The sequence below is a fragment of the Rhamphochromis longiceps genome, linkage group LG13, assembly GCF_057381845.1.
Source record: "Rhamphochromis longiceps isolate RC_006_pf linkage group LG13, R_longiceps_female_GT1.1, whole genome shotgun sequence".
In the NCBI taxonomy this organism is placed as follows: domain Eukaryota; kingdom Metazoa; phylum Chordata; class Actinopteri; order Cichliformes; family Cichlidae; genus Rhamphochromis; species Rhamphochromis longiceps.
Window position 1 is genome coordinate 24,988,084 of NC_140569.1, and position 23,597 is coordinate 25,011,680.

Below are 23,597 nucleotides of genomic sequence, written 5' to 3' on the forward strand. Positions count from 1 at the left end.
TATATACTGCGTTTGATGGCAGTTATCTGTGGGGCATCTAAACATTTGTCAGATCAGGATAAAATACTGCCTGGAAGTAAAAACAGTCAGAACTGTTTTATTTTATAAGTATGCAGCAAAAGCTCTTACGTTTTACAGGACATAATGAATTTATTATTTTGCTTGTCTTACTTGATTTGTCTTATTTTCAGTACCCCCATTTTCTGAAGCGGGATGCCAATAGGCTGCAGATTATGCTGCAGAGGAGGAAACGTTACAAGAACCGAACCATCCTGGGCTACAAGACTTTGGCTGTGGGAGTTATCAATATGGCAGAGGTACTGCACAGTGCCTTAACTAAGGCAGCTATTTCACTCACTTACTTTTGTTTCATTGTAAGCTGTTCTTGAGGAACATTTCATTTTGCTTGGAGCCTGCGATGGCATTCTTCTTTCACAGTGATTGACATGGCTATTTGCTTCTGTTTATCATGTCTTGGTTGCCAGAGAGAGAGGCCCTCCTGTGATGCACGTTTTTTTTTTTCTCAGATGACTCAGTCATCACACATATTGCCGTATGAGATTATGAACCATCTGGATCTGCCTTCATATGCACTTGTATAAAAACAGTGCAGTCAGGCATGCTGTGCAGAAACACCTGAGTGAGAGCTGGATGTTTGTTTGAAGTGGAATATTTTTTTTTTGTCTTGATTACAGTCCTTTAATGTGAGTACAGTGCTCAGCTGGATCCTGCACGTATCTTCGGCCATCAAACTGCTATATTTGACTTTCAAAACGGCCGTATTTGTTTTTCTGTTATCAGTGTTGATATCAGACGTTGAAACTTTGCTGCAGTCGTTCCACTGTATTCACTCTCTGCAAACAAGCAAAGATCACTGATCAATAACTGTCATCCCCTCAAAACTGTACAAAGCCGAGTGTGCTCCATGGTTGGGGTGTTTGTTTTGTTTTGGTTTGTTTTGGTTTTTTTGGTGGTGGTGGTGGTGGGGGGCGTCTTCAAGACTGCCATTAGGTTTAGACATAATTATTGAGTTCTACATTTATCTGTAGAAAGAAAAAGGTGACAGTTCTCATTACAACTCCTGATGTGCCTCTCCAAAGTTATTTTCCAGCAGGAGCCCCAGGACGGCAATTGATGGACAGACTAATGCATTATTGTATTTTAAAATACCACTCAGCTGTTGTGCTGTTGGTGCTTGCTGCAATGAAGCAACTCCCAGACCTCTATGAATAAAGCTAGATAGGCCATTATTGGATGCTGTTGGGTAATTGCGTTGTCATCTGCTGTGGCGTAAACCCTCTTGTGCCCTCATTCTGAAACTATCGAAGCATTGTGTAGGAGGAAGTCGCTTATTGGACTTTAAATGGAACATTCAAAGTGCACCCCTGTCAGCGTTTGAGCAAAATGAGCCCACTCTCTGTACAGCAATTCATCAAGTGAAATATTGAAAGCACCCCACAGATGGAGCTCGGAACGAAAGCTCATTCCTTCTCATCTGATTCAAAACAGTTTATGTAAACTGTGTTATTCTGTTTGTCTGGGTGATATGCACAAATTGGCTTGGCTCCTCTAGACATTCAGTTTTTGTGCTAATGAAGATTTATTTAGAGGTAGCATAGCTGTCTGCTTGTAGTCAGTTGGTGTAAAGCAGTGTGGCAGAAGCCATTTTGATCTCTGTGGGATCGTTATCTGCTCTGTAAAGAGACAAATTCTTCCATCCTGATTGTCTGCTGCGAAAAATGTTTGTATTTTCAATATTTGATCCCTCCTGCTCCAGCGTATGCATAGCAAGTATCGAAGTCATGAAGTCTCAGCAAAAACGTTAAAAAAAGAAAGGTATAAGGAACTTTTCAGTGAGGGACAAAAAAGGACTAAAGTGGGGGGTTTTATACCTCAATTTTCAGCCTGTCATTTGAATGGATTCTAAAAAATTATTCCTGGCCTCAATGTTGAACTATGTCCAGGTGATGCAACACCCAACAGACGGAGGACAGATTCTGGGTCTCCATAGCAACGTAAAGGAGGCGCCAGTGCGTGTGGCGGAGATCAGCGTGTACTCTCTTTCCAGCCAGCCCATCGACCACGAGGATGGTAGCGGCCAGGCTGGCCGCAAGACCAAAACCTCAGGTGGGCACAGCAATCTCTCACCTGCCTGTGTTGGGTCTGTTAGACAGGCCTGCACCCATGCTGCCCAGCCAAGTTCTGCTTGTAATTTTAGCCAGCTCACCCTACTCAGGCCTCTTTCTTCCCTCCTTCCACATGGCTCCTATTTCCCAACTGAGGACAGAATAAACTCTATTAATCCCAGGCTGTGCTGTGGCCAAGGATATGTTATTCTCTTTAGCTATGGTTGTAATGTTGATTTGAGAGTTGAACAGATGTAGGGCCTATTACCTTACACAACTCTAATTCTGGACTGAGGAGAAATACTGGGCCCTATTCGGACTCCGTGCTTTTATCCCGCTGTGCTGATCCGTCGCTGTTCTGGATGTTATTAGGGAGGCCGCTCTAACATAACAGATGAGCTCATGCACCAAGTATTAAACTGGTGTCACTCTGAGGGAAGAAAAGATGTTTGCCTTTCTCTCCTCTGCAGTGATCTTTAATAGCATCCATCCCACCTAGGAACGCAGAACAGGATGTTTGACGGGCAAAAGGAAGTCTGCATTAACATTTACCAAAAAAATAAAAAGTAAAGATATTCCATCACCTGATTTGCCCTCAGCTGTCAAACTAACAAACTGCCTCTTTAAAATGATGTCCAGTTCAGATGACACAGAATTTATTAACCATTAGACCTGAAAACTAAACAAAAAGAGCTTTTCCGTGCATTTTTGTATTCTCATATATTTTGCCCATTATTCTTGTCCTGTAGCCGAAACAGTCTACTATTAACAAACAGAAGAACATTAGGCAGAAAACTGAAAAACCTTCCCCGCACAAAATGTAAAACTGCCTTTGGCCTCACCCTGATATGTGTGAAAAATGGACTAAACATTTAATAACAGCCTGATTTACATCTTATTAGCATTATGCAGTTTGGTATGTGTAAGACATTATGCTTTGCACTGGCAGGGTAAGAAGAATATTTAGTGAAGAAAACCATGTTAAACATTAAGTTTAGGAGGTTTCACTTAATAAATTCCTGACCAGAACAATTTTTAGAACCAGAACCATTGTTTTATTAGATATTGCAGTCATCTTGGATTATTGTTTCACACTTTGTATCTCTGTCTTTTGAACTTTTAGAAAAGATGTGTCTTTTCAAAACTTTAAATTTTAACCTTTTTGGTGTAATGCTGCTAATGTTAGCCTAGATATATTCCTCTAGACTTATACCTCAATGTGTTTGTTTGTGTGTGTGTGTGTGTGTGTGTGTGTGTGTGTGTGTGTGTGTGTGTGTGTGTGTGTGTGTGGTTGGCGTACCTCAGACCGCTCCCCAGATATGGATAACTATTCTGAGGACGATGACGACAGCTATTCGTCAGAGCAAGAAGCCAGTGATGACGCAGTTCACGGCCAGGTTCGTGCCAGAGAATGTTTAGATCCAGACAAATGTATAGTACATACACCAAGAAATAAAATCTCCCATATAAACAAAAGAAGTCTACATCAAATTGTTATTCAGGAAGTAGAGAGGTTTTTTTTTCTTTGTTTATAAAAATATAAGAGAAATTGATTTTAATAATTTCTCTATTTCAGGATCTTTACGATGAGGACGACGAGGTCAGGAAGCCCAAGAAGGCCCGCAGGAAAATGATCCGAACCACTTCCATGACTAGGGTTAGTAGCTTTCTTTTCCACTGTATGCAGTTTTCCATGCTCAGCAGTCACTTTGTGAATAGCTTAAAACCTGTGTTTGCTTCTCTACAAGCTTTTAAGGGAAAGCACACACTGTGTTCCTTGTTCAGGCCATTAAGACAATGTGGACAGACGTGTAAATGAACCCAGTGAAGTGGCTAAAATGGCCTTTACATAGAACAGCTCTGAATATGTAATCCAGTGAACAGTTACCTGGAGTGGAGCTATCGTGCTTATTTAACTGTGACTTGGTATCCTTCTATTCTGTTAATCCTTCTCTCGTAACTGCATGTGGGGGTTTTTTCTGTTTTTCTGTTGCAGCAACCTAACTTTAAGCAGAAATTTGTGGCCTTGCTGAAGAGGTTCAAGGTGACCGATGAGGTGAGTTGCAAAAAAAAAAGGTAATTGCATTTGTTTGAACTGACACCGCATAAGAACATGTTCAATGTCAAAGCAAATGAGGGATACAGCATCCTCCTCGCTGTGCCCCCAGGAATTTCTGTCCTTCTCTTATGAAATCTTCTGGAGGTCAGCTGTGAAACTTGCATTTAGTAAATTACCCTCGAGGCAGGACGGAATAATCTCAGTATTGACTGTCTAAGCAGCATTCTGTTACATCACTGCTAATGTGCTCCTGACTAGAGGGCAATCACCAGTAGAGAAATCACTGCCACAACAGGGTTACAAGCATCATTACGCTGCATTACATTTCTCCTCACAGATGCACATTTCCATTAGCAGCGATTTATATCTGGAATCCATTAACCATCTTATTTTTTACTACTTAATGCAATACAAAATGTATTATTTAGATTTGCGCTCTTGTTATGAATAAATGTCTCTCAGCATAATGCCTTGTAATCAGGTCATCAGCAGGACATTGACAAATTGTATGCAGCAACCCCTACATGTCCATTAGTGCATAATCTGTGTTAAGCCCTTTGGATGAAAATATTATCCTTGAACTGTAAGAAATCTATAGGGAAAACCTGGAACATGCCTTGTTTCTCATCTTTCTTCCTCCTTGTGTTGCAAGCAATCCAATAACTATATCAGCGAGCATGTTTCGAAAAATCCTATTCATAAAAACAAGTTATGTGGGTTTTCAGACTGAATGGGGATTCGTTTATATGTGATCAAGATCTAAAAAGTTCTGTCTGAGATATTTAACCTAGTGCTGCTTTCACCAGCATTTTTGCCAGTGTGTGTGTGTGTGTGTGGGGGGGGGGTTGTTGGATGGTTCTGGAAGCTCCAGGTGGCCCGATGATCTTTTAATCACGTTCCCTGTCGCTAATCTCCTTCTTGTGGCTGCGGCTCTATAAATACATAGCCAGGAGGAGGAGAGGGGACAGACTGTGTTTGTCTGCTCCCTGCCAGCTCCTGCACTTATGGAGTGGCATTAATCACCTGATTAGTCCACAAGCCTGGCTGTGTGTAGTTCCTATGATATACATCTCCACTGTGCAGCTGGTAGAGCAAGGCTCAGCATCTTAGCACTTCGCTAACGCTCACTTTTTATTAGCTCTTCTTTGAACTAAGGCAGGACTGTGTATATATATATATATATATATATATATATATATATATATATATATATATATATATATTACATACAGATGTTTGTTTTACAGCTTTCACTATTCTCATTCATTCTTGAAGCTCCATTACTCCAGCTGTGAAAGTGATTAGTTTATGCACAGCGCCCAGTAACACCCTGCCCTTATTTAATCCATGGCCATAATTACAAATCCTTGATTACAGGATACTGATGATGTGTCTATCCTGTGTGGCAGGTCCTGGACTCTGACCCAGTAGACCAGACACAGGAGGTTGAGGAGGATCTGGACTTACTCTATGACAGTCTAGAGGTGTATAATCAGAGTGACAGTGGGCCAGAGATGGAGGACAATGAGAGTGTCCTGAGCACTCCTAAGCCCAAACTCAAGTATGTCTGTCTTTCATATTTTTTTTCCAGATAAAATGTTTATAGTTGAAAGTTTGTATGTGGTTATAGGGTGAACTGTTACATTTTAAAAATGTTAAATAATGATCGAAAAGTACGCATATACATTGTCGGGAAAAAGCGCCCATTCATTTTTATACTGTGATTTGATCTTGAACTTATTCTTCACCTTTAGCAGCAGTAACCATGACAGATACTTTGTGTCTGTAGGTCAGACCAGCATTCTTCTTCTGCAACCTGTTTTCAGTTCAGTAATATATTTCTAGGATGAGTGACTCTCTCTAGGTCATTCCACGTAGTAGTAGTTTCAGTAGCTCTGAATGGGTCACTCTGAAAAGCAGATATTGTTTGAAGCTGTTCTGTTGTAGATTTACTGCAGTGTTTAGGGTCATTGTCCTGCTGCAGTGTCCTTTATGATGCCCAGTCATTGAGATCATCCCTATTTATGAACAGATATGTTCACCATCTCCAAGGATTTGGCTGGGAACATGAGAGTACTGCTCGCTCATGTGGTACTGACCTGCCACATCCTAAGTCATATGCTGCTTTAGTATTTATGCTGTATAAAATAAGCCTTTAAGCTACATCCAAGACCATAAACTCATAAGGGAAGTGCTTGAGTTCAGAAATAAAGTGAGAAGTAGCATTGTTTCCCATTTGACTTGTATGCAATTGGATGCCTTTTGGTAACCGGAGAAGTTGCCCTCTGCAGGCTGTAATGAAGAACAAAGGGGTGAGGCTTGAACTGTGAACTGGAAGCTACATCAATTTAATAGTCGATGTTTACAGGGACGGTTTGACATCAACAGATTGACAATTTATATGTTATTGATTTATAAATATGCTTTGGGCTTTCGGACTATTGACTGCACGTAGCTTTGAAGGTTCATAGTTTTCTAAACTACACTGTAATTGTTTGACACCTGTAGTATGGACAAGAGCAATATGAATTTTGCTTTATTAGTTCAAAAATGTTTTTTTCTTACTTTGATGCCCATTTTACTACATCTTAAAGCAAACGTTTCGATCAATCCGAAGGCTTCCCCTACTTAAACTGTTTGTTCTTGTCTAATTCAAATATTTGCTCTTGCTTCTAGGCCGTTTTTTGAAGGGATGTCTCACTCCAGCTCGCAGACAGAAATTGGAAGCATCCACAGCCAAAAAAGTCAGCAGAGAGAGATGTCATGCCCTGTGAGTTGATTAGCACGAACTCTATGAACAGACCCCTTTGCCTTTGAGTTGCACTGTTTATCTATAAAGTTCTGCCTCGCAGTTATTTTAGACGTCCTTATAAACAGTGTTACGTAAAAGACTTTCCCCTGTATTGCCCCAGTGTTTAAATTCCTGGCAGCCCTCTGTTCATATTGTGGTTCAGGGATTCCCAAGGATACTAGAGAGAAGATATTCTTAGCATGTCCGCCATGTGGACCCTGGCAGAAAAGGACTGGGTCCTGCTGTCCTTCAGAATTTATAGGGTCTGACACAAAATGACCTTTTCACCACCATCACTGCACACAAATATGCTCCCATTTCTCAGAGAGAAGATTGGATGGAGCAATCCTGAACTCCTACTCAGAAATTTATGGCCCATCTGAACAACAAGAGAGACACGTTGAGTGTGATGGCGAGAGAGCGAGAGGTGTTTATATATATCAGGGAATCCATTTTGGCGTGTAATAAAATGGCCCAGAGCAATTCAGGCTACTACATTCTAGTCGAACTGCATAAACATGTCTTGCTGCCAGAATGTAAACTATTTAATCTAATATTTAAATAAATCACACTTTACAAGAGCCGTTCAAACAAGACGAGAATTAAAAACAGGAATGTGCCTCTTGCACTTCTGGGGTTTATATATATTTCACCAAGCAGTAGTGAAATGTACAGGCACTATAGGTGAGGTATTTATATATACTTACCCTGTAAAACTGGTCGGTTACAAATCTTGCATTTCATTAATTATGACATGAGCACTTCCATTTGGAGCTTTTATTTTCACCAGAAAGGTGAGCTTCATGGTTAAAATGATCTAATGTGTTGGCATGTGTGTTTTACCCCCCAGAGTGGAGACTTTCTCACTGTGGACAGATGTAAAGTACAAGGGGGGCGATATCAGGATGACAGTGTCACAGACACAACCATTGGGGTATGTTTTTGGAACAGTCATACATTTTTTTTGTTTTGTTTTTTTTATCCCACTTCTTTCTTTCTTTCTTTCTTTCCTTCTTTTTTTTTCTTTTACTTAATACCCTTGAGCATCCCTTTCTCACATTTTTCTTTTCCAACCCCCTACCCTCTCCACTTGAGTGCCCTTTTGCTCCCGTGGGTCTTAGTTGTTTTCCGGGAAAAAGAAAAGAGGGGAGGGAGCGTGCGAGGGCATGCAAACTAAACAGCATAGTCATCCATTATGGATCAGCAGAGCAGGCAAGGCAGCTTCATGCTGGATAAATCTTGACTGATGAGGATGGAAAGAGGGGTGTTTGTGTTTGTTTTTGTTCTTGTGCTGTCGGGTCGGTCTAACCTTGTTCATCGAGCTCCAGCCGCCCCTCTGAGCCACTCACCACCCCAATCCACTGAGTGAGTTCAAACTGAATATCTAAGCTGCAGGAGCAGTGTTTCCCCAGCCACCTGCTAAGAGACCATGACTTTTTTATCTCGTATGTCATGGTCGGCTTACACCATTATCTCAAACCTCAAAAAAATGAGCTCAGTTATTCACCAAGCCAGTATCTTTCTAGCTCCTCACCCTCCACCTCTGCTCTTTCAACTCTCGTCTTGGCAGCAGGAGGGCTACACACAAAACCACAGAAAGAGAAACTGATGCCGTTTGAATTGGAGATGCCATGCAATACCTGCGAGTGTTTAAAAAAGAAAAATTCAAAATCGGAAATATTCATTTTAAAGGTCTTGATCTTTTAATGTGCATATGGAAGTGTGTATGCAGGAATGATATGTTTGACTGTATGTTGGACATTTTGACACTCGCCTTTAATGTGTGGTTTGATCCAAACTTTGAAGTACTTTCTAATTGTGTGCTTTACTATGCAGACACATAGAAAAGCGTTACTGTAGACACACAAATAAAACGTTAGGTGAAAATTTTGGTTGCCAGGAGACAGTTGCTGGGAAGCTCATTGGCCCATGGAGTGCGTATGGAGCTTTTTTCTGACAGCAGCCGATTTGACATGAAACAGTTGATAAACAAAGCTTTAATTAGCAACACATGCTTACCTGCTCTCTTCACGTTGCAACGGCTGCTGGGAAAAAGCTCTGTTTCAACCAAATTGTAATGTGACAAATGGCTGGACTCAGCCCTGCAGGTTGAAACGTACTTTTGCATCTTTCTTCTGGATTTTTAAATTTTTTTTTTTTGGTCTTGTTTTTCAGTCTTTTAAGTATTTTAACTGAGCTCTGTAACTTACAGAAGAGACAAATTAGCTGTTATTTTCCATAGGCCTGGGATCATGGAGCCCTGGTTAATTTATTATTAATGCATGACTCCAGCTAATATTCGTTGTTAATAGAAATGAACTGTCATATTGTTTTATACAGTTTTGAAATGTTGAAAAAGACGTGACGTTAAATGCACTTGTGTTATTTGCACTTTATTTTTTGTTTTCCACTAATCTTGTGGTATGACTGAGTTAGATTTTCTCTCTCAAATTGATTGTCTTGAACATTTGCAAACCTGCAGTGCCTGTGTTTGATAAACATTAGCGTTGTCCTCTTACAGCCCTCTTGGCTCATCTTTGCTCCCCCCCTTTTGGTTCAGGAGCCAGAGACTGACGACAGCGGGCCAGGGCCTGGGGAGGTGAGCAGCTGGGATGTTAACATTGAACGGGTGCCCTGCTCCGTTGGCAAGCTCTGCAAGACTGAGTCCCAAAACCACATGTCTCCCAGGTAAAGTGCTGATGACTACATCTGGGAATAAGCATTCAGTATAGATCTAATGTTTGTCTACTTTAATTGTTAATTTGCTTTTCTTATAAACCGGATCATTAGGTTCTTTTTTTTCTTCCTGACTGTCATATATTTTATTCTTCGCTTGTTGTCGCCTCAGTAAAGTGGAAAACAAGCTGCAGAGACGACCTCGCAGCACCTCCATGAAAGACAGGCAGAATTCCAAGGCCCAAAGCGACAGGACCAGCAGCATGGAGTCTGAGTGCTCCCCAGACTCAAGACTCATAGCGCAGGTAGACAACGCATCCAGGATCGAGCATCAGACTCTGTTCTTTACACTTTTTTTTTTCTTTTCAGTCCAGTGGAAATGTGCTGACTTGTGTCATTGTCATACTTTGCGCTCCTAATTTGTGTCAAAGGTTCCAAGGAAGTCCGTCTATGACCAACTAAACCAGATTCTCATCTCTGACGAACGCTTACCAGAGAGCATCATTCTCATCAACACTACAGAGTGGCAAGGACAGGTCTGTTTTTCTATAAGTAGCATTGAATCATGAATTCCTTTACTTTCATTTGTTCATACATGCGATAGAACCACACGGATCATGCAGAACAGGGCTTATTTTTACCCATGCACACATTACAGTGTTGCAAAAAGAGGAAAATACAAAAAAAAATGTGTGTGTGCTTCCGAGTAGCATTTTTTTTTCTTTTTTCCAACCCTGCCTCTGGTATATCCATTAACTCATCGTGTCCCTCTCATGTGTGTTTCTGTGCAGTATGTAGCCGAGTTGCTCCATGAACAGAGCCAGCCCATTGTGTCAACCTGCTCTGCTGCAGATGTTCAGGCTGCCTTCAACACCATCGTTACTCGCATCCAGAGATTGTGAGTCACATACATGCATACATACACACGCATTGGCTGAATGACACAGCCCATCAGATGGCGTGATTTTTATTGTTTATTTATTTATTTATTTTTTTTATCTCATTATCTTGAGCCAATCTTCACCGAACTATATGTGTTTGATGGCTACTCACTAGATAATTCCAGGATGGTATTGCTCATGCTGCTAAAGCGCTCACTGTGCGTGAACCCATTCTATCAAAATACGGCCGTTTCCTCATGAAAAGCTTAAGTTCAGCTGCCTTCTCCGTTTCCTGGATCCACCTGCTCGGCTGTCATCTCCTCAGGATGTCATGTCAGTGGGAGACGAGGCTCTCTCGGTTTGCTGTACTGCTTCTGTCAAACATGTTTTTCTCCCTTATTCAGCTGAACTGCAACTTTTTAGCGCTTTAGACACCTGCTCCTCAGTCAACGCATTTACTCCAGCTGGGGCAACGTCACGCAGAGCCGCGCATGTCGCTGATGTTAACGTGCTTGCTCAGTGCTGTGCCACCGCTAACAGCATGATGTTTTCTGAGATGTTGTCACTTGGAGTAAACACAACTTTCTTGTCTTTTTAATACCAAATGTATCAACATTCTCTTCTGCTTTAATCTCTCTTGACATTACCTAGAAATTCTTTAAGATGATCCATTATATGTTACAGCATGTAAGTACTTTTAGGGTTTGATTGCTGCTTTAGAAAGAGCTTCGTGAAACTTGAAATTATTTGCGGGTTTAAGACTCTTTTGATGAATTTTTCCTGGCTAAACTGAATTTATTCTTCTTTCTTTTTTTTGTCGTTTAACTTAAAGATGGAATTGGTCTTTGGTTTATTATTGTAGGAGTAGGATCTAAAAAATGTTGTGCCATTTGCTCTAGAAAGGCTTGTAGATACTCGCAAGTACCTAATAAATTATAGCCTATGACGTATTTTGGCTTCCCAAAAAGGTAAGACCGGTTTTAAACCAGACGGATCTTATTGAGAAATAAATCTCTGCTTCAGACTTCTGTCACTTCTCTCACACTCATGCTCTGACCCATATTTCTAAGAAGTTGGATCTTAGTCTTCCTCTTAATTACTCATCTGTTGTCTCCATTTTTTATCCCTTGCAGCTGTAACTGTAATGCACAGACACCACCGACGATGAAGGTGGCGGTGGCGGGTGACCAGAGTTACCTCAGCACCATTCTGAGGTTTTTTGTGGAGCAGCTAGCCAACAAGACTCCTGACTGGCTGAGTTACATACGCTTCCTGGTGATCCCCATTGGTAATTCATTGATTTATACGAAATCCATACAGGCATATTCTGTACTTTTAGCATTTGTTTTATATATAAAAATCCTCTCCACAGGCTCTCATCCCCTGGCAAAGCACGTGGCTTCTTTTGACAGCCGGTTCAACAGCATCTTTATGGACACTGCGTGGAGGGAGCTGTTCTGCAGGACAGAACGGCCCGCCTCAGGTAGGACACGCAGCTCTGGTGTCTGCATTTCTTATGTGCAGCCAACTTGAAAGGGAAAGAAATTGGGTGGGAGCAGAGGTCAGGGGCTGATGAATTGGAGAAAGAGATTTCTTCCAATTGCAAAAGACAGCTACATCCTGTTTGAGATCATGGCATTATTCCGTCTTCCTTTAAACTGCCTGCTGCTGATTAAGAAGACCGCCAGACTGTCAGAAGTCTTATTCTCATTTTTACCCCGAAGCTTCTAACACATTGTAATATTAAAAACAGAGGTTGTTGTTTTTGAAAAGGCACATCATCATAACCTTTTTGGGTTTGTTTGTTTCAACTTTTTCCAACATCTCCAACGATTTTAGCTTTAAACCTCCCAGCTGTGTGCCAGTTGTAGCTAATTAGTCTGAAACAATAAAGTAGGAATCCGTAGGATTAATCCAAGCAGCCAAATCGAAGACATTTGCGTGTTTGATGTTTATTTTAGGATTTTCTTGTTAACTTTAAGCCTTGAATATATTTTTTTTACACTCTCACTATGTGAGAATGTTACATAAAATGGCTCACATAAATCCATGCTTAAGCCTCTATTCCAATCCAACTCCTCCATTATCACTTGTTCTGCCCAAACATGCCTGATAATCTTCACCCATCCTCACCTATTAATTCCCTCCCTTTAATCCCCAAAGGTGCAAGAGTCACAATGTTACACATGGTGTTAAATCATCTCAAAGCAGTTGGGTTGAACCAAAAAACAAAAAAGATCTAGAGCAGAGGTCTTTTATTCTTAACATAAGGTGTGATCCCGACACTGAAGGCAGTTTGTAATAGGACCGACTTTGAGTGTTCTCAGTCGATTAAGTGCCGAGAAGCTACAGGTCAAAATGAATTGATTAAAACTCAAGTCTATATTTCAAGTTGCCAAAAAAAATTGCGCCCCAAGATACGAGCGACCCCCACATGCATTTTGTTTGACATATAATTTATCCCGTGTGTCACACGGTCGACTTCACCCACATTTTAATCACATTTTACACTCAGCAGCCCCCATCTCCTTAATTCAGTGGAATGTGAATGATGAATGCACAGTCCCCTAGCACACCGCTCTATGTGAAAATTACCATTTGCATCAAATGTCAGCTTGTTAGCAAGACATAAAACAGGAGAGGCTTGTTGTTAACAATCTATCTCTTTGCTCCCTGAAGATAACATAGATGTAGCAGGACGAATCATTCAGTATCTGGCCGGTGCCAACGTGTCCCACCAGTTTCCCATCTCAGAAGCCATGCTCACCTACAAGCAGAAGAGGTAAAGTGACCGTGCTTATTGAAGTCGTGGCTTATTCATCCAATGTTTTCTGTATTTGAGCATGCATCTGTGCTTTTTTTGTGCTCTAAGCAAGTCTGTGTTGCAGTTATTCGTAACTGATAGTTCTGATGTTAATTTTCTTCTATGTTTCCAAAAAATGAATCATTGAACTAATGTTGCATTGACAGCCCATCATAAACTAGCACTTGTAGTGAATATCAGCTAAAACTGCATGAGGAACATAATTAGATGAATGTGCATGTAAGCATGCAGCTGCAAGAACATGCATTAAACACACAAAGCGAGCGTCAGCTCAGTTTCCACACTAAACTCACTTCTGTTTATTTTGACTTGAATGAAAGCAGGACTTGTAGGTTTTGTATGATTTGATAAAAATTTTAAAAAGTCCAGTCTAGGTGTCTCACAGTCACATCTGCAGACAGAGACAGTCCACTGCATTTCTCTGTGCATTTGCTTGTTTTCTTTCTGAGATTTGACCAAACCCTTCCCCCTTCTTTGTGAGAGTGGCTTCCTATTGGTCAGAAGGTACTAAATACAACACAGTTTTAACGCTGTTGCATTCCTTCTCCTCCCCTTTCCCCCCTTTTTGATTTGCATTCAAGGAAAAGAAGTTTGTATTTTGATTTTTACATCAGGTATCTAATTCAACTCGTGTTTCGTTTCCCCCCCCTTCCCTATTTTCCCTTCTCCATTTGGCTTGAGCTCCTCTTGCTGTGTCTTAACATTTCCCTTTTCACTTTCGATACTCACTGTAACTTCACTTGGCACTCTGTCCCAGCGTGTGTCTTTGGTTTGGTATGACTTTGATTCTTACTTTGTCCTCCGTGTTGTTGCTGTGACGATTTGCCTAACAACCTTAAAATAAATATTCACAGCGTGGATGGTTTGCTGACTTACAATATCTAACAGTATATATGTATATATGATGCTACACTTAAAACCGCTCCTTGTTTTATTATAGATGCGACTGTTACTGCAGGGCCAAAAGAACTCCATATCAGTCACAAGATCAGCTGTTTTGTCACCTAAACACTGTTTCACAACATTCTCAGATTATCTTTTAAAATCTATAAAATGTACCAAAAATGCTGATGATGTGAACAGAGACAACACAGTATAAGTTAAATTACATTCCCATTCGAAAAACTAAAACTGAACTCTTAATAACACTGCTAGTGTTCTGAATTGCAGTCCTGATGTAGTTGTTCGATAATGTTACTGGAATTCTGTGTAATGAAGCAAGGCATTAAAATGTTTGGGAAGTGTTGTCCTGCATATGCGTATGGGAGTGGGTACCAGCAGTGCTTCTTGTGTTGTTTGATGTTGCAGCAGACTATTTTTGTAAGCTCATTAAAGACTAAGGAAGAATCAGTGACTTGTTTTAAAAGTGTCACTGTTGGACACTTGCAGAACTATGGTGCTAACCGTTTGCACTCTGATCATGGGCCTGAGCGTGCCTCAAACTTTACGGGATGTTGACTGTCATCCTGTTTTTTGTTTGTTTGGATAGGCATGTAATCTTGGACATAAAGCAGCCACACAGTTACTGGACAGATCCAAAACAGTCGTGTATTTAAAAGCAGACACTTGTTGTTATCGTCCTGGTTGACAAGAGAGACCCCACCTCCCCGTCTTCTTCTGGTTGTAAGGAGCAGGTCCTCTCATTCATCTCATTGTATCGTGACTCCCCGAGATGATCCCATTCCACCCAAGCCAGTCATGTGCCATTTCCGCTGTGATGGGACATGGTGCAGGCCATGCCACAGCCATCTGCCCTCCAGGACCATTGAGTGTTCATGTGCACCTCTGGAGTGTTGAAAGTGTTTCAGACCCACCGTTGGTCAAACTCACAGATTCTTTTTGTTCTCGCTCTTTTTCACAGCCCTGATGAGGACTCCTGTCAGAAATTTGTGCCATTTATTGGGGTAAGAAACACATTTGTTTACCATGCAAACATGTCCTGCACTTTTTTTTAAATTCATTCTATATTGAATATTTTCTTTAACACTGGCTCTTATTTTTGTTACAGGTAGTGAAAGTTGGGATTGTGGAACAAAGCCTCTCGACCTCAGGTAAGAAAAGCACATTTTTAAAGATGTGTTATCAGTTTAGTGTCATTGGGATTTTACTCACAGGATACTGACCAGGAAAATAAAGAGAGAAGCCCTCTTTTCCTACTTAATTCAGTTATAGGAAGAGTTGGCATAATCTGGAAAGCATTAAATATTTTTTAGGCACAGTTTTCACTTACAGTGATTTTTTTCCCCCCCTAAATCTGCAGTGGACTCAGATGATGCCATGGGAGGCAACACAAGCATCTTGTCCTCCCCGACGCCTCCATCGGCCGGTCCGTATGGAAAGGAGATCGGGGGCACGCCCCCACAGTCCCCCTCTGTGTCCACCACCCTGTCTGGAGCTGGGTATGAAAAGCCCACGTCTCTTATTAAAACAACTACTCATAATTGCCCACATCACTGTAGCTTTCAGGGTAAACGGATGTGGAAATGAACAAACCACAAACAAACCAAAGCAAAGCCGTGTTTGTTTCCCTTTGTAGCTCTCCATGTTCGGGCAGTGAGGTGATGGGGCTGCAAGTGGACTACTGGACATGGCAAGGCCCCGAGAAGAAGAAAGAGGGCGAGAAGAGAGACATAGGACTGAAGAACACCCTGAAGAGTAACTTCCGTTCACTACAAGTCAGCCGCCTTCCCTGCGGCGGAGAACTCACTCCTCCACCCAGCATGGCTATGACTGTTGTTACTAAGGAGAAGAACAAAAAAGGTACACTTGGAGGAGTTGCACATAGAAGTTACTAAAAAATCTTTTTCAAATTTGTATTTTTGGTTTTATTTGCTTATTTTTCTCCACTCTTTGAAATTTTAGTCTCCACTCTCTTGTTGTAGTTACAATGAACAGTAAAAAAAACCAAAGCAGGCAGAACCAGATAGATTACCTCATTTATTCCACATTTTCTATTTCTTTCTCCAAATTATAGCCGTGATTACTGAAAATACAATTATATTGAGTCAGAGTCACATGTGCTGTACACAAAAAGATTGGCGGTTCAAGGAGGAAACACAAATCAGCCTCAGGGGGTCACAAGCCCAGATAAATGGGAGGGTTTTGTCAAGAAGGGCATCTGGACTGAAATTTATGCCAAGTGAAACATGTGGACACATCCACTGTGGCGAACTCTTGGGAAATAAGGGAGCAGCTGAACGTAGCTTTATTTGGGTGTGTTGTACCAGGAGGAGCTGATGTCAAATCAAGTTTGTGGTTTCCAGCAGAGATGTGAAGCAGGCTACAGAGGTCCAAATGTTGTAGTGTTCAGCGCTCTCTGATGCTGACTCAGGCGACATTGTTTGAGGCAGTTTATGAGGCTTCTCCCAGCAGGCTCTGTGCAAGTAATGCAGCAGCAGCATCCTCCATGACCTGTGAAACCAAACTTTGTGGATTTCTCATTATTAAAGTATTTTTTTAGCTCTTTTGTATATGACTTTGCTTCTTTCTCCCTTCCCAGTGATTTTTCTCAGCAAGAAGCCGAAGGAAAAAGAGCTGGACTCTAAGAGCCAAGTGATTGATGGTATCAGCAGGTTGATCTGCACAGCCAAGCACCAGCACACGATGCTGAGAGGTGAGAGCTGAGAGCCTCCACTGTTGGAGCTCCACTGCCACCTTGTGTTCATAATACAGCGTAGCCATCATGTTTTTCTCGTGCATTTAGCTCTGTCTTTTCTGCCCTTAGTAACTATTGACGGAGTGGAGTGGAATGACGTCAAGTTTTTCCAGCTCGCTGCCCAGTGGCCAACGCATGTCAAACACTTCCCGGTGGGAATCTTCGGTTACACAAAGCCCGTGTGACCCCGGCCGCCACCAGAATCTCTCGGCTCTACCCGACTCAGCGAGAGGCTGCAGAAAATTAGAAGAAAAACCGACATCCTCCTCGTTCCTCCCGGCAGTAATAGTTTTCCTGTGGAAATCTTACTGACTCACAGACTCACACGTTCAAGACAAAATTTCATGTTGATGTTTTTGATGTTGTTGGATGTTGCTGTTGTTTTCTTTTCTTTTTTTCTTTTTTACACACTACAAAACAGAACAAGTACTAATTTGTAATATTTGCGCTACCGCCTCGGAGGTATTTTGAGGTTTTTTGACAATTTGCCACATTTCGATAATGGCAGCTGTGTTTGCACTTTGTTTTTGTTAACATTTTATTATTTCTGTGAAATCCTACATTTATTGTTACTCTATAGACAATGGAGGAGTGTGATGGTGATGTGCAGTGGCGTGCGTGAGGTTGTTGGAGACCGTGTTTGTGTTTCGTTGTTGAAAGTTGGAATATTGCTGTGAATCTAGATGGAATCCTTTTAACTCACTGCTCAGTTTTCTTACTCGTCCCTTTACTTTCTCAGTAAGGTAAAGCTTTTATAGGAAGGAACAGAATGTTCTTTGCCTCGTTGCTTTGAAGCACACTGTATACCTAAAGCAAGTCAAAAAAAAAAAACCCAAGTCGAGCAATGTATTTGAAGGTAGCTATAATGAATGTAGCTATGACACATTTGTTACGTGTAAGCAGAATATCAGATCAGTTCATTGTTATTAATGCAGATGTTTTCCCTTTGCTGTTGGTGTACATGCAAACTGTACAGTAACAGCCACTTAGAAGCAGGGTAACTACTTATTTCCCCACAGCTGAAATGCCAAATTTAGTTGCGATTGCATGAGCTGTTGTGCTGTTTTTTATACTTTCCGCCTTTACATAATTCGACCTTCCAGGTGGAATTTCAGCATTTCTGTGGTTAAACGTGGTCGCCCCTGTGTTCAGCTTTACCTGAGCAGATCTGTCACAGACCTGCAGTAACTTAGCAAAAACTAGACTGTGCAGTGATGTGCCAAAGTCGAGTCCTTTTATTTTTTTAAACAGTCCAGTCACAGGAGTATCTTGGCCAGGCCTAACTTCATAGTATGTCAAAGTGAAAACTCAAATTGTATATGTGATGTGTTTGTGGTCCCTGCGGAGATCAGTATTACGATTTCTGAGACAAATTCACCAGTTAGCGCTCCACATTTAGCCAAATCTAAACATTTCTAAGTGATTACAATTGTGTAATCTGCAGCTTCACTGTGGTTGGATGTGCACGTTACTGAAAGGGTTCAGCATTGCATAAGGCTATGGAGGGAATATTACAAATGAGTCCGTCTGACTCGGAGGGAGGGGACAGCCAAGTGCTGACTCGCTTTGGAAATATGATTACAAGTGTATGGAGTCTTGCCTGACGTCCAAGTCACTGCCCCCCCCCCGTGTGTCTGTGTAGGTGTGCTCTATGTTCGATGGTACTTCCTGAGTAGTGTTACGTGAAACTTTTGCAATAGGAAACCTTTGGACAAAGGGCCTTCTCTATGAGGTTGTTGCTTTTTATAAAGTGAAGACTTAACAAGCTTTGATAGGCTGGCTTTTTTTTTTTTTAGCATTGTATATAAACATGTACAAGATATACTATTGTGAATCACAAACTCCCCTCCCTCTTCCACTAAATTGAAAGCACAAATAGTATACCTTTATTTCTTGACATAAATGCCAAATATATTTCCAGAACTCATAACTATGAAGTACAATGCAAACACTATTAGGTATGTTTTCCTCATATACATTTCCCTGATGCACTTTCATATGGGTTTACACACATTGTAGCTCAAATTGGGACATACTTTGGTTCTCAAGGTAAAGTGTTAGGTGTTACTTTTGGAATTTAAACCACTACCTGTAGTCAGGAGAAGGCTCTTGATTTCTTTTTTTTAACCATAGGGATGATGTGTTACATTGATGGCTTTAACTGCCATGTTTGGTCTGAAAACCCCATCATGGCTCATTTGTTACGTAACCTTTTTGCCACTAAATGTTGAGGTCTGTTTTACAGCTTCCACCGCACGTGTCTGCCTGTGACTTGTACAGTCAAGTTATTCCGTCTCCTGCTTTTTGAAGAGTTCACCCTCTTTCAAGTCAGGAGCGCAAACCGAACCTTAAATATTTCAGCATTAAGTATTAACAGCGGCAGAGTTATGTGAGGGGAATTTGTCATGCGGGTTAGCTTTTCATATACTAAATAACAAGTGTATTTCAATGTATGTAACCTCAAGACTTTTTTTTTTTGCCCAAAATCCAGAGGTAGCATGGGGGCATTAAACAAGGCTGGATCAATGAGCAGGCATGCTCACTTTGCCACCGTGATTTAGCACCGCAAACAAAAGAACACATCATCAGCGTTGATCCTTCTATTCCTGATCTAGCTAAAGTTACATCATGCCATCTCATTGCTCCGGTTACTTGAAATGCCACCCAGTGTCTTTGCACAAACCCTATTTTAAATGACATGACAGTATTTTTAAATTTACCACTAAAAAAAAAATCTTAAAAAAAATAAAAATATGGGTTACTTCTGCATGTTTTACTATAGATGTAAATATGTTTTGGATTTTTATATTGTTTCTTTCCATGCTCTCACAAGCAGTTGTGTTTAATAAAAATTTTTAATCTTCTGTACAAACGGCTCGTCTTTATTTAGATTTATTTCTCAGAACAACGTTAGATTTCATCCCAAGGGATCAAAGAAAAAAATCTACAATCCGCTAAACATGTCCAACATGTGCCGTGTTAGCTCGCTGAGACTGAGGGCAGGTTGATGTAGACCTTCATCGGAGGCAGCGGTTTAATCTTGCGCCCTGCCCAGCCTCCCTTCCTCTGCCACAAGCCGCTGGAAGGGCGGATGCCCAGCCAACGATTGCGCCCGGCTTTGCCGATGATCCGTTTATTGTGGTCGACGTTGGAGATGCGTCCCACTGTGACCATGCAAGTCTCCAGCACCTGTGTGTGTTTACGAGACAGCATTTAGCCAAACTGAACGTGTCTTTAACAGCGGCTGTAATCCTATTCCAGATTACTTCACCTGAACCTGCTGCTTTGAAGGAAGCTGAACGATTGCCGTTCCATTTACTTTACGAAGCAAAACGCCGCTCGTGCCTGAAAACCAAATGAAACACAGCGTTCACTTTAGTAGCTTTTCTGAGCAACCTCGCCTTCCAGCAGCTTACATAGTGAGGGATACAGTACAGTAGGTTACCTGCAGCCCGGATATACTCTGATCCCTTCCCAGGTCGTAACTCCAGGTTGTTCACCAGCGTCCCCACAGGAAGAGCCCCCAGCGGGTAAGCATCTCCCTCATTGGCCGAAACTGCAAAATTAAACAATTCTCATTAGATATACAGGTTACGAAGGCCGACGAACCTCCAACTGAAAAACTTGGATCCTGTACCTGCCATGCGTCCAATAACCCCAGATGTTTTAATGATGTCTCCAGCCTGCATGTTCTCTGTTGCAATGATCCATCTTTTTCGCTCACCTCCAGCTACCAGGGCGATATCAGCAGACCTGCACGCAGACAAACCCAGCTTAGTGTTTTCAGTACTTTGAGCGTACACATTAGACTCCGGGCAGTAAGTGGTCTCACCTGCACGGGTCGTATCGCACTTCAACAACCTTCTCCTCAAAAGGCTGGCCCTCTCTGTTGGCTTCATACCGTAGACGATGGAAGTCTACCCACCGGTATCTTTGTTTATGACCACCGCCAATGCCATGTGTACGTATTCTTCCTGTAGAAGGAAGTAGGGCGGCAAACGCTTGAAAGAAAGCCACAAGCCTTGAATTCTGAGGCTACACAGGAGTTCAAACTTTTACCTTGAGCACAATTTCATACTTTAACTATAGCACCAGGCAGGTTTCTATTAAAATGTGTTTTACAAAATGTAACAAAACCTTTCCTGTAGCAGACTGCTACAAAAAATAAAAAATCTGTTGAATCTAATCTGTTCTTTTGAAGACAAGTCTCTTTGGTGCATTCACACTACAGGCACTGACTCAAATGTGATTTTTTTTTGCAGTGTGACCTCAGTCTGAATTCACGTGACTTTCACTCCACTCTGAGTGTGAACCCCCTGCATCCACCGATGTCTGGGTATAGAGGGAGCAGGCATTAAGGGGCCATTTCACCATAAAAAGCTTTCTCTGTCCTCATTGATAAACTAGAAGATGTGCAGCATTTAAAAGCTGTACATCAGCATTTAAATGCCACCATAAACTCTGACTTCAGTGGCATCTTTTTGTTTTAAACACAGTGGCTACATAGTGTAGTGCTTTACATATTCGCAAAACAAGGGAAAGATCCCTGGTTCATTATGGAGAGGAGAAACAAACCCCTATGTGGCTGTATCTCAAAAACATCCTGTGAACATACAGCTATTTTTTTTTTACCACTGCACTTTACCTGTGTGATCTCTGCCTCCTGTCTTTTTCATTCCGATAGGCCTGATGGTGTACTTCTCCCTCTGCTTCCATCTGACCCTGTTCTGCTCCAGAGAGGCTGTGGTGAGGAAGCCTCTGCACTGGATCACCGCACTACTGGGCACCTGAGCTCCCAGCTTACTCCATGCAGCTGCCTGTCAACACCAAAAAGAGCCGCTCAGATTGTTCCTGATGTCATGTTTACTGTCTAAATATGGCTGACAGGACCAAGGCAGGAGGCGTTTTTACCTGAGAGGAGACCAATGCGGGCTGGGAGAGAGTCAGGGAGCGCAGGGCTCGAGTTAGACACGACAGCGCCATCACAACAAGGACCTGCAGACTGGTGAAGGGAGACACTGTGTTTAAAATCAAGTAAGTGCTAACATTTCTCCTGCTTTCGGCCCCGACTGTAGCTGACACAAATCGGTCACATAATCGATAGTTCGCCTGACTTTTATCGGTGGTTGCATATGTGCATCAGCTCTGCTTAGCATATCTTCAGTTACCAAATGACAAGCAAATGTGAACCACCGCTAGCTTAGCGTCTCTCTACAAAGACAGCTCCATCAGCTCAGTAACGTTTCTTTTCGGTTTTAATGAACAGATCTTATTTAACCCCTAGTCTGAGGTCAAGTGTGTGATATTACCGAACCTAACCGTAGCATTCGACTAACCTTTATATTTTAACTTATTTCATCCCGAGCGTCTCTTCTGCGTCCTTCGCAGTCCTGCACGCGATGTCGCGCAGTGATGACGTATGTATTGCTGTGTCCTGTCTGTCGAAGCGTCGAATGTGGTGGGTTGAGAAACGGATTGTTTTAGTGAATCAGCTGTTTAATCCTAATGGGCAGCTCATGTCCTACTCAGAATTCTTAAACACCTATAAATTTCCAGCCACACCCAAAGAATATGCCATATTATTTGATGCAATACCTACGGGTATTATAATGCTTTTTAAAGGTATTCAACCTTGCATATCATCTGTTTCTCTCCCCAACCCTTTAGATTCACACATAGGAAGAATCTGTCTAACAAACCACAGTAAAAGTAATAAGAATATCCGTGCTTTGTTCCAGACAGAATCTCTAACTATTCCACATGTGGTCTCTTATTGGAATTTCTTTGTCAGTGACATTAACTGGAAAAGAGTATGGACAATTCCTAACAAGTATCTGGTAACGAATAAAGTGAAGGAAGTCTCATTTAAAATATTGCATAAATTTTATCCTGCTAATCATTACATGACGAAGTTCAAAAGGGACATAAATGTGAACTGTGGATTTTGTGGAAGCCATCCTGAGACTGTGCAACACCTCTTCTGGATCTGTTCATACGCTAGAACATTTTGGAAAGACTTCAGTAGATTCATTGCTGGACATCTCTATAATGACTTTACTGTGAAATGGGAAAATGTTGTATTTTGTTTCTTTCGAAGGCAAAAAAAAGAAGATGTTTACTTTATAATAAACTTGTTAGTTATCTTAGCTAAATTTTATTTTCACAAATGCAAATACAGTAACAAAAAACCTAATTTTAAACATTACTATAATGATGTTTTATGTTACATAAAATTGATTAGTGGATCACTTAACAAAAAGGCTATGAAAACTATTACTATTTGTAGTAATTACAAATTATTTGAATGTTTGCAATTCTTTGTATTACACCCCCTGGGTGTTAATTTTGTTCTGATTGTGTACATGTTCTGTATACTGTTTCTTAATAAAGTTTAATATTTTGAAAAAAAAAAGCGTCGAATGTGTCGGGTAATCTCGGGGGCGTTTTTTTTTTTCTTAACTTTATTTAACAAACAATGAGTATACAACATACAAACAGATGAAGTATACAAAACAACAGAACATCAACACAAAAAGCCAAAGGTAAAAGAAAAAGGTAACAATTATAAGAATACACGCAAAAATT

General features: G+C 41.3%; 2 protein-coding genes across 3 annotated transcripts in view; one reads left to right on the forward strand and one right to left on the reverse strand.

Moving 5' to 3' along the window:
- Nucleotides 1-18,804, forward strand: part of LOC146655912 (phosphofurin acidic cluster sorting protein 2-like) — a 44,507-nt gene extending 25,703 nt beyond the window's left edge. The window contains exons 4-24 of one of the 2 annotated variants that reach the window (XM_085428648.1): nucleotides 192-317; nucleotides 1,965-2,122; nucleotides 3,427-3,523; nucleotides 3,703-3,783; nucleotides 4,123-4,182; nucleotides 5,595-5,746; nucleotides 6,862-6,955; nucleotides 7,827-7,910; nucleotides 9,498-9,664; nucleotides 9,825-9,957; nucleotides 10,084-10,188; nucleotides 10,444-10,550; nucleotides 11,667-11,821; nucleotides 11,906-12,016; nucleotides 13,213-13,315; nucleotides 15,219-15,261; nucleotides 15,366-15,408; nucleotides 15,618-15,756; nucleotides 15,894-16,117; nucleotides 16,857-16,970; nucleotides 17,082-18,804. In XM_085428648.1, coding sequence (XP_085284774.1) covers nucleotides 192-317; nucleotides 1,965-2,122; nucleotides 3,427-3,523; nucleotides 3,703-3,783; nucleotides 4,123-4,182; nucleotides 5,595-5,746; nucleotides 6,862-6,955; nucleotides 7,827-7,910; nucleotides 9,498-9,664; nucleotides 9,825-9,957; nucleotides 10,084-10,188; nucleotides 10,444-10,550; nucleotides 11,667-11,821; nucleotides 11,906-12,016; nucleotides 13,213-13,315; nucleotides 15,219-15,261; nucleotides 15,366-15,408; nucleotides 15,618-15,756; nucleotides 15,894-16,117; nucleotides 16,857-16,970; nucleotides 17,082-17,197 — 2,412 coding nt within the window. In that variant the 3' untranslated portion in view covers nucleotides 17,198-18,804. The remainder of the gene's footprint in view (nucleotides 1-191; nucleotides 318-1,964; nucleotides 2,123-3,426; nucleotides 3,524-3,702; nucleotides 3,784-4,122; nucleotides 4,183-5,594; nucleotides 5,747-6,861; nucleotides 6,956-7,826; nucleotides 7,911-9,497; nucleotides 9,665-9,824; nucleotides 9,958-10,083; nucleotides 10,189-10,443; nucleotides 10,551-11,666; nucleotides 11,822-11,905; nucleotides 12,017-13,212; nucleotides 13,316-15,218; nucleotides 15,262-15,365; nucleotides 15,409-15,617; nucleotides 15,757-15,893; nucleotides 16,118-16,856; nucleotides 16,971-17,081) is intronic. The other variant, XM_085428649.1, reaches the window with a different exon arrangement.
- Nucleotides 18,805-19,888: 1,084 nt separating this feature from the next.
- Nucleotides 19,889-22,458, reverse strand: mrpl2 (mitochondrial ribosomal protein L2). The gene is made up of 8 exons (XM_085428650.1): nucleotides 22,349-22,458; nucleotides 21,924-22,014; nucleotides 21,658-21,829; nucleotides 20,845-20,986; nucleotides 20,650-20,765; nucleotides 20,458-20,568; nucleotides 20,284-20,357; nucleotides 19,889-20,201 (listed from the first exon to the last, which is right to left on the reverse strand). Exons 2-8 carry the CDS (start codon nucleotides 21,993-21,995, stop codon nucleotides 19,992-19,994), a joined length of 897 nt encoding a protein of 298 aa, XP_085284776.1. The 5' UTR covers nucleotides 21,996-22,014; nucleotides 22,349-22,458; the 3' UTR covers nucleotides 19,889-19,991.
- Between the last annotated feature and the right edge of the window lie 1,139 nt (nucleotides 22,459-23,597).

What these genes read in the sequence shown, in the direction of transcription:
- mrpl2 (XM_085428650.1), bottom strand. Translation starts at nt 21,995, where the DNA reads ATGGCGCTGTCGTGTCTAACTCGAGCCCTGCGCTCCCTGACTCTCTCC. An exon ending in AGGAGGCAGAGATCACACAG is followed by an intron (nt 20,987 to 21,657) that starts GTAAAGTGCAGT and finishes TTCCTTCTACAG; the next exon opens with GAAGAATACGTACACATGGC. An exon ending in GGTTATTGGACGCATGGCAG is followed by an intron (nt 20,569 to 20,649) that starts GTACAGGATCCA and finishes TTAATTTTGCAG; the next exon opens with TTTCGGCCAATGAGGGAGAT.